The sequence below is a fragment of the Hyposmocoma kahamanoa genome, unplaced genomic scaffold (assembly GCF_003589595.1).
Source record: "Hyposmocoma kahamanoa isolate Upper Pololo Valley unplaced genomic scaffold, ASM358959v1 220, whole genome shotgun sequence".
NCBI classification, from domain to species: Eukaryota; Metazoa; Arthropoda; class Insecta; order Lepidoptera; family Cosmopterigidae; genus Hyposmocoma; species Hyposmocoma kahamanoa.
In genome coordinates, this window is record NW_020653740.1 from 7,360,904 (window position 1) to 7,382,290 (window position 21,387).

A 21,387-nucleotide genomic window follows, 5' to 3' on the forward strand; every position below is an offset into this window, starting at 1 on the left:
CTTCTTTTTTTGAGGCTTAAAAGTATTGTAAGCCAAAACCTTTATATAACCCAGGTTCTGTGCACTTTGATTATAATCAAAGTGCACAGAAGTCATGGGAGTTGCAACCTATCTAAGTTGCGAATAGAATGGCGTTTAATAAATCTGACAAATTTAAAGTACAATTTATTTATTTGTGATATAAATGTGTTTTGAATTTAAATAAGAAGGAGAGAGAAAGAATATTGTTTAACAGTGTCACAACGTCAGATATAAATATTTATATGCAACTTAAATGGGAATTGGCGGATTAATAGAGTGAGTCACAAATTTAAACTGTTAGTTCTTTCTTTCAGTTCTTTAAAACTGAAAATGCGTTACAATGTCATTGTTTACGTCTAAAATCGACTTTGCTTTAGCAGAAATCTTGTACTTATTAATTATCTTTATTACAATTTTATGTCATACTCCAATAAAAGCAACGTAGTTTTGATTAAAATACGGGTTTTTGTTATTCATAAAATAATAATAAAAAATTACATTTTACTCATTCGTGTTAGTATAATTCTTTCTCGACTTCACGTTAAAATGTTTGAAACTACAATTAATCAGGGACTCGCGAAAACATGCGAGGCTTTTGTATGAGTCACCTTTACATAGGTTAATGACCTAGGTAGCGAGAAAACAGATCTGTATGGTCATGGTTTTGCTCTAAAAACACCTTGATACAATTTTATTTTGTTGTTTTTAAAGTTGAATGACTTCTTGATAACATGTTTTGGATTTACGATGTATAAAATAATTCTAATATGTTTGATACCATCAGCATCGCTACTTTGGAATAAAAAAACATTAACAAAAACATGAAAACAACATTTCTAGAATTATATTAGTATAAAATCTTCATTTCAACAGAACGTGACAACTAAAGTCATATACGTCTTAAATTGTGGAAATAAAAGTCTATTAATGGGTTGGAAATTTCTACTACCGTTACTTTAAGAAATAAAAGCGTCATTAAAGAAAGGAGTCACACTAAAAAATCTGCTAAATCATGTTTTTTAATTACGTAACATTCGTAATATATTTCACAATCATAATACTATTTAATAAATATTTTCATGGCCATTTAATATTTCATTTGAAGTATCAAGACTGTTAAATCGCAGCATATAACCCCTTTAGTAGAATACGCGCTTCCAGCATGACGTATCACCTCTGCATATTAATTCGCCGTATAATTCCCGATAATAATATCCGAGCCCTTTGTTTCAGAACTTTGCCCTGTGGCGCTATTGAACAAAAATCGGTTAGTTATGATTTGAAATTGAGAGTTCTGTACATATTTTTGAATTATATGGTAAACCGGACTTGAATACTACGCTCTGAATGACTTTGATTTCAATTTAGGGGAAAATATATATAAATGTTATGTTGCAAAGGTATTAAAAAACGCCACAGTGATCACGGCGCACGGGGCGGACATACAATATGGACACGAGGTGTCACAGAGTAGTGTCCAAGGCCAGATTCTCATGGCTCAAGGCAATAGTGTGACGATGTGACCTCCTTCCATCGTCATCCCACCTTTTTATCACCTTTTCTCTGGTTCCTGGCCAATTGTTTTCAAATTTTTGAATCGTTCTGAAATTCCTTTGCCTCGTTATTCTCATTTTGTTTCGTTCCGCTGTCATTCTCTGCTCAATCGCTGAAGCGAGCAGTGCTGCTCGTCTAATTTTGATCCTTTTGCCAGTTCCCAACTTAAATCATGTGCCAATTTTAATACCAATCTAACCTAGTAATATTATGTAACTCAGCCCTTTCGGGGTAAGTCTGTCTCACGTTTTAGTACTTAAAAGTAGACAGTGTTTTGTAGCGTTGTGCCTGTTTTTTATACCCTTTTCTTGTTACAGCCTTTTTTTCTTTCGACTTTATTTATGAAATAAATTATGTGGACCGGAGTATTCTATTTGATTGCCGTGAACCTGGTCACGGCGCATGAGCGGTTCACAAGCTCTTCACTGGCGTTCGAACAACAGGATCAGAGGTGAAGGTTATTTTTAACGGTTCCTCGCCTCGCCTGAGATACGACCTGTGCTACAGGGAGATCATACCAGATTTTCCAGGTTCGAGAAAGGAACGAACAAACGGTCCATACTCGGCATTACTGCGAAAAGAAAAACTGCGAGACAGTGGCGCCACCTGCAAGTTACAGAGTGTGTCGCGCGCTATATAGAAAGTACAAGTTGTTTTTCGAGTTCAAAGTGATTAAAATATAGAGTGTTACTATTAAACGTGATCTCATTGCACGATTTCTAAATCTGACCAAACGATGTCTGAAGATTCAATTCTAAACCCTGACGGTCCCGACAGATATTATTTGTCCCATCTTTTTTGGGGTTGAATACTTTTCAATGCGGAGCTCTGTTACACGATTTTTTTTACTACATTTTTTTATTAAATAGGCACAAGTGGCCCAACCTCACCACATTTTAAGCGACGATGTGAACGATGTTGATACGTATTTGTCTAAAAAATGTCTACTCACTTGTGAACAGCTCATTGTAGTTTTCGGGAAAGACAGTTGCCAATCGCATTTTATTTCTTTTCTGTACGTACGATGGAAGCAAATCGTATCGTGTTTCGTGTGAATAAGTGATATTTCAATATCATAAGGATGCAAAGTGCCGGACGTTCTATAGTCTGTCTTTTTTGTAGATGGAGTAAAATGACATTTGCAGGGTTGCCAGTTTTCTTCAATTTTATATAGTCATGTAGTTGTTGTCGACAGTTTTATCGATAGAATGTGAAAGTAGGCAATATTTTGCCAAAAACGTCTGATTTGTGAATGTTCCGATATTCTAATGACAATTTGAATTGCGTTATTGTATTCTTTATTCCTATTTTGCCCGTTGGTCTATTAGATTCGAAACAAATTTTTAGTCATACACATAAAGACAGGCGGATTTGATTATGTATGATAAATTGTAATGAAAAACTTTAAAATAAGTCTCCTGTTTGTATGTTTAATAGATATACTTCTAAATTTAGTGTATGTTTGAACTAATTTTCAAAAATTAACATTTGAAATGAACACGTGTCCAGCAGTTGGACGAATATTGCTCCGATAATGATTCAAATGAAACAAGTTCAGCTATTTATTTCATAAGCGTAACCAACATTCAGTCGAAAGTCGATATAACATTTATTGACTGCAATCACTAGTTGCTTGCAAGTGGACAACATTTTTGCACAATGAACTGTCATTCTACTCCATCTTCAAAAAAGGCAGATTATAGTCGCCCAAAGGAAGAACACTGAGGGAGGAATTAAACAGCGCAGGAGCGCACACTATCCGAAATGTGTACGATAGGAAATTGACAATTAATTATTAGTAATCTAAAGTTACAAATTCGAAAATCTGTATATACGAAACGTGTGATTTACATCCCCTCATACTATTAATAATAAAAATGAATGTGAAACCCTAAAAATGGTGACGACCATACTTTTTCGACACTGTATGTTCTTTTAATTAAATTATTTTTTACCTAAATGATCTGAAACATCTTCTACATGAAAGCGTCTTCTACAATCACGAAGTCGATAATTAACTTTATAAGGTCAAGTAGAATAAACTCAATTTTATTTTTTCATTCATTGTTTATTCTAGTGATAAACTCCGCGGGTCGATAAAAAACTTCTTGAAGAAATCTCACAAAAAAGACGTAACTTTGATGGAATCTGACAGATGACAGTGAAAGACCGAAACATTACATAAACACTAGTGAAATATTATGTAAACTTAATAAAAAATTCAATGTTGAAATACAAAGGATAAACATCCTACCCGCCAAAAACATGACGATTCACAAACAGACATGGTTATCGACATGCAAAGATAATTATAATTTTGGAATCTACGAAAACACTACCATTTTGCTGGTATTGTGATACATGTTACATATTATGGTACGAACTTAATATATATTAAAAATGAATGAACAAGCAAATACGATGTATATCTCGACTTATGACCCTGATTATGTACAGGTACACTCAGACACAAGTGATTTTGATATAGAAGATAATCCTAATGTAAAAACAAAAAAAGTATTCATATGTAACGGTAGGAAACATAAACAAGTTCATCTAGTGATACATAAATCACAGAGTTCACATAGTTCTTTATATTACGATATGATGAATTGTGTAGAATCAGAGAACCGTAAAAACACAAATCTAAAAAGACCAGAAGTAGATTACGACTATATGAATTTTCGTAAGGAGACAAATTTAAAAAACTTGCGTGAATGCACTGTCGGTGAATCAATATACGATTCCGGTCGCAGTCAAAATAAACGTATAGACAAACATATTCGTTGTGAGAGCAAAAGTGCAAAGAAATGTTTTATTTATGACACTAATAACATAGACCCTAAAAGTTGCATAGTGAAACAACTAACTAATAAAACACTAAATAAGAATAGTAGCTGTGGGAAATATCGTACTAATTCACAGAATAAACGAGTCTACCATGACAGCAAAAAAAAAATTCGTCCAGGTATATACTATCGTATCGATGGTAACTGTATAGATAATAATAATCGTACTAAAAGAAAAAGGATAGACCGTTATGTTAACAGTGAAGGTACTCGGATAGAAAATCATTGTCCTAGCGATCGTAAACTCATAAAAAATCGCATTTATAGACAAGATAAACCGGCAGACTGCTATATTCATAGCGGAGATAATCGAATACATAAAGTCCTCCATTCGACTTCATCGAGATGGCCACTACTAAAACAAAAATGTATGCCACATTTATATAATATACTTGGACGTTTCGGTAGCAACACAGTAGCGCAGAAAAATACTCGTGGCAAGTGTAAAAGGCGAAAGCCATTGGAAGATGTGGATTTATTTTATTGTTCCAAATGCAAAACAACACGAACTACAAATAATTCAATACATGTAGTACAAGCTATTCAGAGTTCTAATGAAAATATATATAATCATACAGCTCTTGATCAAATGAAATATGTCCAACATGGAGCTGCACGTGTTCTTCAAGCAGAAGATATCGACAAAAGCCCATTACAACGTAAGCGATCCAATTGCAGTTTCTCTTTCACTTCAGACTCCGAAATGATGAATGACAAAAGCCGGCAAAAATTTGAAAAACAACTTAAGAAGAAAATAAAAAAATATTTAAATCGACAAATTAAAAAAGGATCTGTAAAAGAAAAATTACGGCCGTATCCGTATGAAGACGTCACTTATGCATCAATGGATATAAAAAATTCACTTTGTTCAACATCATCGTACTTTTTAGACTCATTATTTCGGGACATTAATAAAAAATATGAAAACAAACAAACAAATTCCAGCAGAACTATTAATAGAAAAAAACGTAATCTTAAAACACTTAATACCCGTGTTGGTGGCTCAGATTATATATACGAGAGATTTGGGCATTTTAGTAACAATTATCCTTTAAGTAATAGCAATTTTCAACGAGACTGTTATGCGGATAGAGGAACAAACAATCAACAACAAATAAAGACCCTGGCAAGAGTTAACTCTGTTGTGGGTTTTAGATGCCACTGCATTCCAAGACATAACGAGTGCATTCTGAAATCACAGATATTGCAACCTATGCAAACACCTGGAACGTTACCTATGAACAATCCGTCAGCCTCAATAAGACCGATTCCTCAAAAATCTTTGGGAAATTTTGAATTTGATTGTGTGTGTAAAAAGGAACTAAATCATAAGAATCAACCGGGAAACTGTGTTGATTACCGGCCTCTACAATGTCATCCACATCCACCTCCTCAACATCTTCCATATCCACCTCCTCAACGTCTTTCATATCCACCTCCTCAACATCCTCAACCTCTTCAATCTCCTCCGCGTTATTCACGTCCTCCACCTCTTTCACCTGCAATTCAGATAAAGCAAGAAGGACAGGAATGTAGCGAAGGTTGTAATCGATATGCGCATGACAAAATATTGAAAGCAGTTAAGAAACAATATGACGGTGAAATTATTTGCATTCATAAGCCTCCGTGTGTATTGATAAACGGCTGCCTAAATTTATCCCCAAATGAAATACGCAAATTACAGTCTACGGCTGTTTATTCTGCCGTTCAACCTACTAAAATACCTTTAACACATAATAAGGCAGTAAACCCTGGATCGAGAAATAATATGAAGATAAGCAACGTTTGCGAAAAACGTGTTGAAAATAAAACTCCATATTTGCCAAGGGGTCAAATTAGTAACAATGTAAGGAGAACAACTCACGGTGTAAATACTGGCACACCTTATTACGAAACTAGTAAGTATCAATCAAAACTCAAAGATAATCCTAAACTAGTGTTCAAAACTCTGCAGATACAATCAATACAAGTGGAAACGTCAACTAATGAAATGGAAACTGAAGATGGCACAAAAATAAAACCAGATGAGGCGGACATCCCTAAGAATGTGAAGAGCACAGAATCAAAATCAGATATGTTAGACATTCTTAAGAATATGACCCACCCCACCACACCACTTGGTGATGTAAATACTACTACTACTCAGGTAAGATATAGACATAGTATGTCCTGTCATAACAATTGTGGAGCTCAGTGCCTTTGCAAATCAGACTGTACATCATCTCACTTGTCTCAAGGCCTTAATTCAGAGCATCCGATATGCTTAATGAATTACTCGGATTTCCCTGTTATCAAAGAGAATGCTAGTGCTCAAGTAACCCCTGAAGCAGATCCAAAATTTGAAAACTATTGTATACACGTGCCTATTTGTCAAAAATTAAGGAACTGTCACGTTGAAATGGAAAAAAATTACGAAACACCGACGACTCATTCGTATAAATCACAAACAAGTAATATGAACTTAATATCCCTTATAGTGAAGGAGGCCGTCAGTGTTAAGACTTCGAGACACGATTCGATGAAGTCTTTTAACATTTACGAGCCAGTTAAGAAATTGTCCAAATGTGTATCTAATAACTCCTCACGCAAAATATTTCATCAGAATGAAAAGTCAATGATACCTGAAACTGAAAAACACTGTATAGCATTGACGGCAGTTAACGAAATCAGTACCCAAGTTTTATATAAGAGATGTATTTCAAATTTTCGACATCATACAGAAAGCGATGTGTTAACAAAACGGGACATAACTGGTCGGCAAGCACAGGAAAAGCAGCGGCAGCTAATCTGTAGACACCATCCCCCATGTATTTTGGTTCATAAATGCATTGGAAAACAGTTGAAAGATTCAATTATAGCATATGAAGATATTCCAGAATGCTCGCACAAACATTGCTGTGAACTAATCCCCGCCTGTCTCGCAAGAAATTTTAAAGATGTCAGAACTGTTAGTTTACAATGTCCTCCCAATACTTGTCAAATTGTCTAGGATTTTGAACACAGCTCCTAAAATTTTTGAACAAGTAAATGTCAAAATTGTTAAAAGTATTTACGTAACGTGTTGTTAGTTATGGAAGTTTATGTAAAAATAAATTGAACGATGAAGAAAATCAAGAGTATCGTTTAACATCCTAACTGGCGTCTCTGAATCTTATCTTCAACAAATGTGTGTTTATCTAAAGGCTGCGTGTAATAATAGTATCGATAATACACGTAAATCTAGCACTTTGCTTACTGAAGTTGATTTCAAGTAAGAAGCTGAAGTTACCGTCACTGAGGTATGTATGATGTTAGTGCCGTGTTTCAATGTTCAATTATAATGGTTTTAATATATTCCAATATGTGTTTTGCTTTACATTTGTTGTTGCCTAGTAATTTTATAAATTAGGAATAAAGCAGACCCTGAGGTCTGGCCAAATGTCTGCGCGTTCGACCCCAAATCTACAATAAGCTTATCGTTCCAGGATAACAATTTCGAATAGCAATTTGGCATATCGATTGGGATATTTGGACACTAAAACGAATCTAAATTTTGAACAATAGCAAAGACAAGATCAGAACAAATAAACACAACACAATTGTCGTTGTATGATCAACAATTGGGTCTCTCAGCGTAAAAGTGGTGTGACACATTTTTTCTACAATATTACTTTAAATTACACTAAAGTATATGATTAGTTTATATTTGGATGCTATATTTATGTATAAAAAAAATTAAATATTATTTATGTATGAAAATAGCATCCATACATAAAATACTTATGTGATGTGACACTACTTTTGCGCTGATAGGCTCAATTATAATATATGATTGATATCGACAGCAAAATTAGTACAATGCACTTTTTTTGTTTCTAAGGTCAATGTAGTTACTGTTCGGTGTCTCTACCACGAGTTTTCTGTGACAGTTATCGCTATCGACCGCGGAAATTACTTCACAACTTTGTATGGCAAATTGTACGGGGCCCTAGAGGTCATAAGAAGAAACAACTTTTTATATACAAACATTTTACGCAGTCTAGCGATAACACTGTAATTGTAATTTCATGGTAGAGGCACTGTTTGACTGTGTGTAATGTCAAATGTCATACATTCAAATTGGTAGGTCAATGCATTCAAGCAAACAAAATGTAGCCTAAAATAAAATTATGGTTGAACCTAGATAACAAAAAACATTTTTCACTATTTTATTGCCTTTTTTTTTGAAGTCGGTTAGAATCTGAGAACCCGATTTATTCTCAAGTTTCTCTCACATACACCCCACGTTATACATTCAAATGCGCTCCTACTTAAAAAACCCGACCAAAATTTACATGTTTGTGGTGGCCATAAAAAAACCTGGCCCCATATACATTTCTAACTTATAGTCTGTTAGAAAAATTTCCTAATCCGTACGTACCAGAGGAATTTTATAATTTCGACTGTCTAAAAGTAGAAAACCAGTTACCGGACTCGAAAAAAAGCTTGAAAATTTAAAGGAATATATACTTTAAGTTTTTTGGATTAGAATTAGAATTTTAATAGCTTCGAATGAAGGGTTATGATCTTTTTATGCTTGATGCTGTCATCAAAAACTAATGAGTGGGGAACGTTGAACCCAACCAGTTTTTGGTAGTTTTAGAATTACTTTACCCTACCATAATACTTTAATTGTGATAGATTCAAACTTGCTTTGAAACAGATTGGTTAGGAAGATGAAATCAGTCGTAATACCATCGTATAAATACCATAAAACGACTAATCCTGTTTTGGTGGGTCTATTAGAATGTTATTTATGGAAGTATGATCACATTCATACTTTTTAAAACAGGTGTCGTAGTGTCATGAATGAACGTTTAGATGACACGGTTCCCATGTTACTTAAAAATGTATCCACCTTTGTAATAAGGTCTTCGACGGTGAATGTCTTGACTTTATTGCGTATCTTTTTTATGTAAAACAGATACATGTTTGGCCGCTGACGAGTATGCTGACGATAATATGCCTTTGTCCAAAAAATGTCTATTTCTTCCAGGCTTGAATAACCCTAAATAGTAATCGTAAAACTGTAAGACTAGCGGTATTTCATTCCATTGCCTTATGCATAAGAGTGATAGCACACGGGCGCTGCCGGCACGTTGTTGCATTGTGGCAACGCTTTGATATCAACGCACCGAGTGCCACAAGAGCAATAGCGATATCGCAACGTAACGCCGCTTACTTAGAGCGATGCCACGCGTTGCGTTGGCGTTGCGACGCCTGAGTGGTGATGCTGTGTTGTATGACATATAAATCAGAACGACATGCCACACGGAACATTGAAACGGCGCGAGGCAACGGAAAGCATGCGCTTCGGACAAGGGGTCTGGAGATGAAGCGGGGAGGGGTGCTGCAGTGCATAAGTAAGCGTACGTTGCGACACTGCATCGCTCGTGTGGTAATCGGTGCGTTGTGACGATGCAACACACCAAGCAGCGCCCGTGTGGCATCTTTTTTCTTTTTTTTTATAATATCAAGTGACGGGATGAACAAGTCATGCGCCTGATAGTAAGCCTGTCCATAACAGTTGCAGTGCTACTCAGAGCTTTAAATCGCAAAGATTTGAGGGGCACAGTCACTGCGCCCGTCGCCCTGAGACATAAGTTGACAAGTCCCATCTTACTCTTCCCTGCTTTGTCACCTGGTCTCTTGTTCGGTGCACATGCAGTCCGTCCTGTGGCATGTAATTCTAATTTACATGTAAGTACAACACAGCGTCACTGCTGAGACGTCGCAACGCCGCCGTCGCAACGTATCGTGTAGTATCGCTCTTACGATAGAGGAAGCAAAATCTTCACTTCATGAAATTAATGAACCGCACATGAAAGTAAAGACTGTCGCAACTCAAAATTATGGAATCGAGAAAACATGATTTGGAAATTTAAAAAAAACTGAATGTGTCTTATTGCGAATACTAATGTGATTATTTTTATTTATACATATTATTTAGTTATCGATTTATAAATGAGAATATAAATAGGTTACATTCATAATTTTTTTGAATTGAGATTTTGAGAAAATACGATTTAGGAAATGAAACTATTTTTCCGGATTTAAATCGCATATATTTGTAGTCAAGCTTGTAAACTCCTGCATCCTTTAGCTTACAAAGTTACGAGCTTGACTGTGAGTGCAGTCTCTCTTATATTGGACAAACAAAGCGAAGTATTTTTTCCGCGTCAAAGAACATAATTATAGCTGATGTCAAACACCGTCGCGTAAACAAGTCTACATTCTGCGAGCATGTCATGGATAAACCTACACATTCAATGAAGTTTGACAAACCCCAGGTCCTTGCAAAAGAAGTCCGTTATCTACCCAGGATGCTACGAGAGGCCATTGAAATTAAAAAACATCCTAATTTCAACAGGGAAGATGATTTCTCCGTACCACCGGTTTGGGATCCAGTATTTCCTCTAATGAAAAATCCCAAACAGACATAAGACTGTAGTACTATTAATATGTTTTAGTTTATTCTAATTTCTATTAATAATTAATAATAAATTGAACTTAATAAAAATTCATTCAATAAAATAATTTGTAAAACTTAATATAGCGTAAATTGGAATGTTTTCTTTGTAAAATAAAAAATAAGGTATTTAATTAATAACTATTGTAACTATAGTGAAAAAATAGGGTGGTTTGCATCAATATTAGACATAACTGGTTGAAGACTGTACCACCTCCGTCAACCGTGACCTGTAAAGGGCCCGAAACGTTCGGATTGTTTGAAAAAACAAATATACGCGATTTAAATCCGGAAAAATAGTTTCATTTCCTATGTGTAACAATCGCGAAAACCTAAGAACTCGAAAAATACGATTTGATCATATTTTGTCACTGCCGGAATTTTGAGTTACGACAGTATTTGGTTTCTTGTGCAATTCAATAGACATATCGATATCTAACACGGAAGTTGCAAGTCAAAATATATTTTTTTTCTTTTTAACTTAAATATCTATATTCTTTTTTATGTATATTGTAAGTTCCATTGGGGCTAGCACAATAAGACGCGACTAGCGCGAGACCGACATAAAGCGCGAGTTACTGCTGTTCTCGCGTAGAGATACAGGTAGGAAAGTAAATATAACTCTAAGGGATTTCTTTATTTTTCTTCTAAATAAATATCGATAAAGATATCGCTTCCTCACCGCTGAGGATCGTGACTCCATTCTGCCAACCATTTGCATCGGTTGCGCTCAGTCGCACAATGTAGTGCGGTGCTGACAGGCAGCTCCTGTTGTTCGGAGATCTGAGCCGACCACCTTTTCCACCACCACTCCTACCCTTACGTCTCTTTGCCTCCATCGTCCCTGTCACCATTCTTTACTTTTAAGGCGAGGTATTTCTACGTGAACCTACATATTTGGAGATGAGGTGTGGGGGGTCGTCGCCCATCGCGTCCCGCAATCCGCTGTAAATTAATATGAATAAATTAAGAACAAGCGGAGAAAATTTGGCACAGATTGCCGCCCGATGGCGAGTGTCGAGGTGAGCGCCTTGTAAATTTTAGGATAAATGTGAATTTAATAACTAACATCAGGGCATCAGTTGAAAATCAAAATTTAGCAGATTCTTTGTAGTACTTAAAGAGAAATATCTCCATAGAAAAAATTAAGTTAATTGTTTAAATTTATACATAAATTATTCGTTTTACGCTTTTATTTTAGCCTGTTTTCAAAATTTTGTATTTTCGGATAAAGTACATCCTATGGTGAAACACATTCGCACATTCTTCAGGCAATTACCCTTAGGTGTATCGTATATTTTTTGTAAGACCGTTGTTTAACAATAAATAGCTAAACCATTTGATCTCGTAAAGGTTTTTCCCGCTTTTCCTTCCGTGACTCGTCTGAGATAGAATAGAATAGAATCATTTATTTCGGACCATGATCCATAGTAATGTTAGTAATGCACATGGGGAACCTATAATACATAAAAAACAAAAAATGATATTTTGACTTACAACTTACCGTGTGAGGTACAGATATAAACTTCTTCAAATATCTATCCTTGACTATGATATTATATCATTGCAATAAAAAATAGAAGTAAATTAATTTGCCTATCTATATAACCCAGTGAATGTTAAATAGTGCAAAATTGCTGTGCTTGTGTTGAATTTTTTTTTTCTCGTCTTTTATATCCAAATTTTTGATGATGGTCTTTGTGACTGTAGTTGCGCTTGTGTTATTTATTCCATGCGGAGCCAGAGTGGGAAAATTAAAAAAAAATTCAACATAAGCGCAGACATTTTGCACGATTCAATCTTCATCGAGTTCTCGGAGTAAATTAACTTCAATTTTCATTTTCATTTCCTCAATGTAATGTCTGAATGTATTAGTTATATAAATATAAGACATACATAAGTGAAATTGGTAGTTTATATAATGTTTCGAGTCAACGGCTTAGAATTGCACACGGCGCTTTTACCAGGGATGCACACGCGCGTTCGTGGAACGCGGGATTGCATCGCTACACTTGCGATTTATAGGCGATTGCATCGATGCTCGTATAGCTATCGTCATCAACGTTGTAATCATTAAATGAAAGAGCATTTTCGAAATTTAAATTAATGTCGAACTTTTTTGAATTATTCACTACTTTTCGTGTCGATGGCAATTTGAAAATGTATTTGCCCCAGAGGCTGTAACACGAATAGCATAAATTAAAAAAGAATCTTAATTACACGTTTCTAACTATTGATTATCGCACGGAAGTTTTGGAAACCGAAATTATTCTTGTCATTTTCGTAATAATCTTGAAGAAATAAATCCACTCATTATTTAAGTATTTAATTAATAGTCGAATAACTCGATTTGTATGCATTCTAGAATTACATAAAATATTATCATCATCATAAATAAACACTTTCACAAAACACCAAAATCGAGGAACGATTTTGTAACCAAAAGCTATAATGTAGACCGTTAAAATGTCGATGCAACTAATTATCATAGACAGCGCCATTAGAACTTTCTAAAACGGTTGGGTTGCCCACATTGCCATCTGTATGGTGATTACTATACGCCTACATACAATTTTGAGTAGAGTTGTGAAAGTTTAGAGCTTCGAAGTAAAAGAGTGCTGTGACATGTTAAAATTTGACAAGTATTTCTAATAGTTCTTAGGTAAATATTTTATCACAATTTTACCTGATGGACTACGATATGAAACTATTGTAATTAAATTTTATTCAATGTAAATAGTAAAACTGTGTGTAAAATTACTCAACTAGCTCATTATAATTATTAAACAAAGTAGATCGCTTAGAAAAAATTCACTTCGATCAGTCTGGATTCGAACCAACGTCTCCTAGCAAACCGTGTCATGTCAACTAAACCATGGAACGAACCAAAGAATCTCACAAATTTTTCCTGGACGCTTAAGGTGACTCGAAATTAGTAGAAGTGAAGCTGCAGAGCCTTGAACATAGTAAGTTGCCTGTTTAACGGTATTCTACAAGACATATCACGGAGAGTGTGAGAGGGAATTGCACGATTTTATCCCGCCTTCCTCTTTCCATCATCAGGGGACCAGACAAGTCTGGGGTTTCTCCCCTATGTTGTGGTTATTCCAAGGATTCGCCCGCTTGCGGGATGCGTTTCGCTTCCATATTTATATGGCGAACGGCTATGGAGTGGAATTCCCTGCCTGCAGACTTGTTCCCAAAACGATATAACTTGGGCCTTTTTAAGGTGAGAGTGAATAGGCATTATTTAGGTGTACATGCTCCATCATCGACCTTATCGTCGCTTTCTATCAGGTGAGATGGAAGTCAAATGCAGTCTTATTTTATGTATAAAAAAGAAAAGTCTCTAAAAAGAAAACACTCCTTAAAAAAGAAAAAATTTACATCCAGGCTTCACCATTACTGATATACTTCGTCTATACATATATATTACATATTCCGTTTGTGGTATTCCACAAATATTATGTAGTTTTTAGGTTAACGCTTATATTCAACTGGATTTTTACAAGCGAGATAGCAGGTGGTGATACGGGGCAGCGCTAAAGAACTTTCTCTCAACTTGAAAATCTGAATAGATCTCTCCAGCAGAAATATTTTTTTTATGTCAACGTACGGTACGAATGCTGCTGCTTTTGTATACTTCTTTTTATTATTTTTCTTATATATATGTATGGTATACTTAATTATATGTTTATTTACCGGACACTATGTTGATAAATCGTTGCTTATTTTCTGTGAAAGCGTTTTTTTGTTTTATGAACGATTTCTTTATTGAAATGCATCGTAACAGTTTTATTTTTTTTTTAATAAAAACCGCAATCTCTTCAATTCCAATGTAATCAATTGAATGAAACAGTACTACTCATTGAACAACCACAATGTGGTCACATTGTCTTAAGATAAAAAATTAACACGAACTGCATTATCGTTGAAAGGTAGCAGTACTGCGGCTGTATGTCAGCTTTACTGGATTAAATATTTCAGTAATGTACCTGCAAGTCCAACTATGGCCCAATACGCTGGATTTATGTAAAATAAGAATCTAAATGTAACGAATTCCGACAAATAAATTGATTAATTAACACAATCGGCGTGCAGTTACGACGACTGCATCACAATTGACAGCGTATTATGCGGACTCGAACTGCGCTCCTACTATTATTTTACAATGATGGTGCTGTTGGTATTCAATTCGTGTGACTACGCTAAGATCGGTTACACACGGGGACTTTTAGCAGTGAGTCTGTAGCGATGCAAACACGATGCAGTCGCATCGATGCAAACGCTTATAAGTCGCTTCATAAACTCGCGTTTGTATCATTTGTTAGCGTTTACGAAGTCGCCGTGTATAACCGCCCTTTAATGGTGAATATGAGAATGATATTTGATATTTAATGACAACAATATTATTATTTATTTATGAATTGTAAATTTCATAATTATTGTGTACTTTTCGTTTTATCTCAATAAATTTGTTATATTTCGACATGTAGTGCAATTTATACTCTAATATAATATTTGAGAAATAAATGAATCTGAATCTGAGTCTACATTATACGCAATATCAATAGGTATCATGTTACACTTATCTGTTATTTGTACAAGACGCAGCTCTATTCTCAAATAAACTATGTAAATAGCTTTCTATGTACACAAATCTGTTAAATAAGTAAGACATCACATCTCAGTGCTTATTTGAATACGGCTTTTGAATGCGTTCCATAAAAATGAAGGTTATTATTTATTTTTAATAAAGATTTTTATTTTCTACATTATATACCATTATGACCTTTGTATAGTAAAGATCATAATGGTTGAAGACATAAACATGGTTTTTAAATTCATCTGTAGAACTTTCGCATAAAAGACGTTTTATTTTTTGCCTAGATTTAAAAATGGTGCAGTCGTTTGTGTTAATGTGTATACATGTAACGATATAAGTTTTTTTTAAATATTAATTGAAATTGTGTGTGAGCGAATCGCAGCAGCAGCTACAAATCTCTTTTGTATATATTTCTATATTGTCTTTTTGAGTTTAGTTTTATATTTAAATTGTATATTTAAATGTGATTGTTTTTGGCATTTTGTCTTCACTATTGTCTCTGTTTTGGATTGATAGCTGTACGTGTTTTGTAGTAAATTAATAAACTGTACGTACGTTTACTTTCGTCTTGCTCACTCGTGGATAGCACCCACCTGAACCCATTAATACAGTTCGCTACACTATGTAATCGATTTTTTAAACTTTAATGGACAAATAAATTATAACGACTTTTTTGGTTATTACATAATAACGATAGTTGTATTACCAGCGTTAAAAAAACCAGATTCATAGAAAATAAATTAAACCTTGAAACAATTTAATATGCAATTAATAAATTCAGGCGTTACGTAAATCCGTGTTAATAAAAATGGAAGTAAATCGATTTGCTACTCCGCGAACCCAGTGATGGTTAAATCGTGCAAAATAGCTGCGCTTGTGTTGAATTTTTTTTCGTGCACTTAAATTTCCCACCTCCCTCCGGATAAAATTAACAAAATAAGTAACACAAGCGCAACTGCAGTCACAAACCACCACCAAAAATGTACCCAATATTCGTGTTTTTTTTGTTTCAATTTACTTCCATTTTTGTTAATTTAATTTGCAGTTTTAAATCGTTGAGATAAGTTTGATTTTTATTAGATATTTTTAAAAATATTTGAGGCTGGTTGAGATCAATGAAATAGCTATAAGCACCTAGAATTAAGTAATTGTTATATCATTGTAACTAATATGTAACTAGCATTATTCTTGTAACTGACGTGCTAGTTATACACTAGTTGCAATAATATAACAACATAATTTGTTAAAAACAATTATTAAGCTGCCATTACACATGTTATTATGTTTATCATACTATTACGTGGTGATTATTCTAATCTGGCAATTATACCTGGTATATATTATACAATGGTATAATAGCTAAATTACATATTTACCATGATTTTTATGGCATTTATAAATATTTGATAGGTGTTGAAAAGTATTTATATTACATAACGGTAAAAACAATGGGTTTACATAGACTTTGTGTACCATCAGCAAAATTTATGCATTACCACCTTAAGGGTCCTTTTTGCGTGCAGGCTGGTGGTAAACCAATGACGTTTAAGGGCAAATTTTTATTTTTATTCTAAACACGTGTGCTTAAAGCTAAAACGTGACATTTTCCACAAAATATCTCCTAATTTTGTACTTATTATAAGAAATCACCATCTTATTGAGTTTATAGCGTTTTTGTTATTGAGTTTCACGTGCAGAAAGATAGTGATTTTCTTACCATAGATACATAAATTAAAGACATTTTCTTTAAAATGTCAGTTATGTGGTTGTTACCTTTAGACGATGTGTTCAACAAAATAAAGGGTCAACAAAAACAAATTAAAGGACTTACGGTAATGTAAACGCTAGAGACGCTGCACTATTTACAAAATTTACTATTTACTAAATTGTGAAATATTTTACGCTATGGCTGGCGACAAGCTGTACATACTCATGGGAAGGCCATAGTACCTACTTACTTACTAAAACTAATACTATTGTGGATAAAACCCGACATGTAAAAACAAAAAGCAAACTAGTTTTAAATGATTAGAAATCACTTTTGATAATCACTTCTTATTCTGCAAAGACTCTCGAAAGAACTTACTGCCAGAGCTTAATACCAGTGGATGTACTCTGGTTCTCGTTGGAAATTTCGTCCGACACAACTATTGTCAAATAAGTACTATGTGCAAAAATATATTATACCTTGTATTTATCGCTAAGTGAATTAGCATTCTTTTGAGAAATAAATATCTTAACTCGTTCATGGACAGTATTTAAATAGCACAAAAAAAAGTCTCTGTTTTTCTTTGTTCTTGATTTCAAATAACTTCATTTTAAACATTGAATTTTATCAGAATGTACGTTGATACTGAAATAAATACATATTAGACAACATCACACACGTTGCTCTGAATTAAAGCACTTGTATTATGGAAATCAGCAACAAGACGGTACTACAAACACTCAGACTCAAGACAATGTACAAAAGTTAGATTTTCTACATTGACCCGGCCGGGGATCGAACTCGTGACATCAGAGATGGCGACGCTATGAAAACCGGTATGCAAACCGCTCGGCCGTGAATTGCAATACTTCTTATGTAGAAAGAGTAGGTGGCAACCATAAAAATGGCACTGTGAAGCCCGTAGTTAGTTTTTTGAGAACTATATAGCGAAATCTGTTGTACCCCGTACTGATATTTGATTTTACGGTAAATTCGCATCATATGTCTTTTAATTTAATCGAGTATTACTTGTTTGAGTGTTTATTTGAATACGGCTTTTGAATGTGTTCCATAAAAATTTAGGTTATTTTTTATTTTTAATAAAGATTTTTTTTGTTTTCTACGATATATACGATTATGACCTTTGTACAGTAAAGGTCATAGTGGTTGAAGACATAAACATTCTTTTTAAATCCGTCCGAAACAATTAGTGTCGTAATTGTTTCGGACGGATGTCGGACCGATAACGGGTAATAGATCCCCAGGTAAGCTAGTGTTTGATTTATATTAAGTAAGATACGAAATATAATCCAACTCAGTATTTGAGTGAAGTATATCAACAGTTCAAAGGTCAAATGAGCTAAGCGTCAGAGGTTGAGATTGAGTCGTTAACGAGACTTTTACATAGTGTGATTAAGATAGGGGAAAAGGGAAAGGAATTAAAAATCCTTTGGCATCGTAACAGGGGGTCTACTGCCGTTCTCCGTCCAACATCCGTCCGAAACAGTTACTGTGAAATAAGTAATACTCGACCAAATAAAAAAACAATGTCAAGTACGAAGCTTCATTCGCATAATGCTTCCTTTAATTAAGTCATTGGGTGTCAGTCGGTGCAGTCATTTTGTCGAGTCGCAATAAAAAAAAAAAAAAAAAAAAAAAAAAGTCGAGTGCTGTTTAATTCTAATAATTGTTTCGGACGTATGTCGGAGTAAACCCCTCGAACGTAGGTTTTCATCCACATGACAATTAAGAACTAAGACAAAACGTCAAAAGGAAAAAAGCAGCAACTATATCAAAAAGTATATGCGGCTGCCACACGCGCACATGAGTTGTAAATTAAAGGAAACTACATCTGGCAACACTCGATCTAAGTCCAGCAATGGAACGAATATTGAGCAGATACAAATTCAGCTTACATTATTATTATTATTTATTTATTTATTTCAGGCCTCTTGACCTACATAATATACACCTTAAGGACTAACATAAATACCATACAATAAAAATTGACGTGAATTTCTAACTAATCTACACGAATTGCACTTGTCGGCGACGTGTGGTGCAATCTGGTGTGAGGTAAATGGCCGCGGTATCGCAGATATATGACACCCTTCGGTCCAAACTCTTCCTTCATGAAGGTCGACAGATGTTCGGTAGTAGCAGATTACCGACTCTCACCACAAACGAATTGAAATTCATGTCATTGAATGGGACAATTGATCATTCTAATAAGAAAAAAAAACAAAATCATGTTAAACAAAAATCTTTTCTTTTTAAAACATTTCTTCTTTTAATTTCGTCATCTTCTTTGATGGTATCTGCAGAGCTTTGGCTATCCAAGAGCACGGTATGAAGTTCCTACTGACTATCACACGTAGGAACTCTATACCTCGCTAGTGGCAATCACCAGTTTTCGCTTCAAATTCTTCTAGGAACGTCTGGAATCTTCTTTTCTTGGTTCTTCTTTTTTTTGTAAATTTTTGTATCTTTCCTCGGTTACTTCTGTAGCAGCAGATATTCGTAGCGTATTCTTAGCCAAGTCTATAAAAAATAATGAAACCATAATGAAACATAATAAATTTAAAATCGGTTTTCCATAGCATATACCTATGTAGATAACGAGTCAAAATCGCTAGGGTACCAAATTTCTTAGGAAAATTGTAAAAAGTCGTTAAATGATAATTATTAAAAATTCTTGCCGGTTGCTTAGTTCAACATAACCCTAATTCGACTTTGGAAAGGTAAAACGTCTTACGTGCGTTTGGAAAATATCACAGGACAGCGATATAAAGTAATTTTTTGAAGAAAAAAAATCATTACTCTAATTTTATCAAAATGAGACAAACTTTATGTGAGCTAACTCTGGCCAAAACAGTTCTCACTCAAAAATATTAAATTATTTTTCCTCTTTTATTTGTAAATAAATTTAGCAAGTAGGAAATTGTTTACATGTCTATAATAAACTTTAACCTATACATAAATTTTAATGATCTTTCACGGGGAGTAATTCGTTTTCCATCGATTCTGAAAAAAATACACTTTTTGGCTTAATACACTATTGCATCAACAGTGCGATAAGGAAAAGCTGAAACGTTCTAGTTTTCCATATAACAAATAAAATTAGTCATGTTCTTTTTCTTAAAATCATCAGCATAGAATTGAAACTTAACTAACAAGTTTGACGATGACCGTACCACAAAAGTATAAATACAAAATTACAAGTCGTCCGGGATAGTGCAACGCGTAACTAGCATTGAATTATGAGTTTCCATTTCGGTAATTTAGTGGCCAAATCAAATACGTGTAAATATCATGGCAACCAAATTAGCGTGATTTACAGGGGTCTATTGTTATTAGTCCGTAGACAACATAAATTAAAGCTTACTGTGTAAAAATCAAAGCATAGCCTTTGATATAAAAAAATAATAACATTATATCATTCTCCTGTAAAATTTGTTTTAATGCAGATACGCGCTTTTATCAATACTACATACGCGGATTTGCACGACGAAGTACAAATTTTAATAGCAGTAGAAATCTTTGTGAACCACCTTACATATTTCTGCCACCAAGCAGTAATTTGAGCATTATAGTTCCAGTTTTGAAGGGTAACGGTGCTGGTGAAATTACAGGCACGTGGAACTTGTCAACTTATGTCTCAGGGTGGCGGGTGCAATGGCAGTGCTCTGAGATCTTTACGGTTTAAAGTTCTGTGTGACACTGCGATTCTTATGGACCGGCGTGTCGCTTACCACCGAGCGCATGACTTGCTCGTCCCGTCACAATATCATAAATAAAAAAAATAAAAAAATTGAAACTTAACTGTCAATTAATGTGTCCTTGGCCGTACCACAAAACAAATTATAAGATTTATCAATCAAATAATTTAAAAAGAAGAGTACAAAGACAGGTTTATTTCATAACGTGATTTTTTTCTAACCGAGTGAGATAATTAGTTTCTGGTTTGGCAAAGCAGTACCTAGTAAAAAAAAGAAATATAATAATAGCATGGTTTCGCACCATAAACTCACGTTTTAGCAGTATAGTACGAATTATTATTTTTTTGCGTTATACTTATGACAAATAACATTAAAAATACATTTTCAAATGTCAAATGGAAATATTGACTTTCGAACATTAATAACATTCAAAACACGAACGG

General features: G+C 34.4%; 1 protein-coding gene across 1 annotated transcript; it reads left to right on the forward strand.

The window, feature by feature from the left end:
- Window positions 1-5,416: 5,416 nt before the first annotated feature.
- On the forward strand, window positions 5,417-7,696 carry LOC113227958. The gene is made up of 2 exons (XM_026461073.1): window positions 5,417-6,570; window positions 7,027-7,696. Exons 1-2 carry the CDS (start codon window positions 5,638-5,640, stop codon window positions 7,411-7,413), a joined length of 1,320 nt encoding a protein of 439 aa, XP_026316858.1. The 5' UTR covers window positions 5,417-5,637; the 3' UTR covers window positions 7,414-7,696.
- The last annotated feature ends 13,691 nt before the right edge of the window (window positions 7,697-21,387 follow it).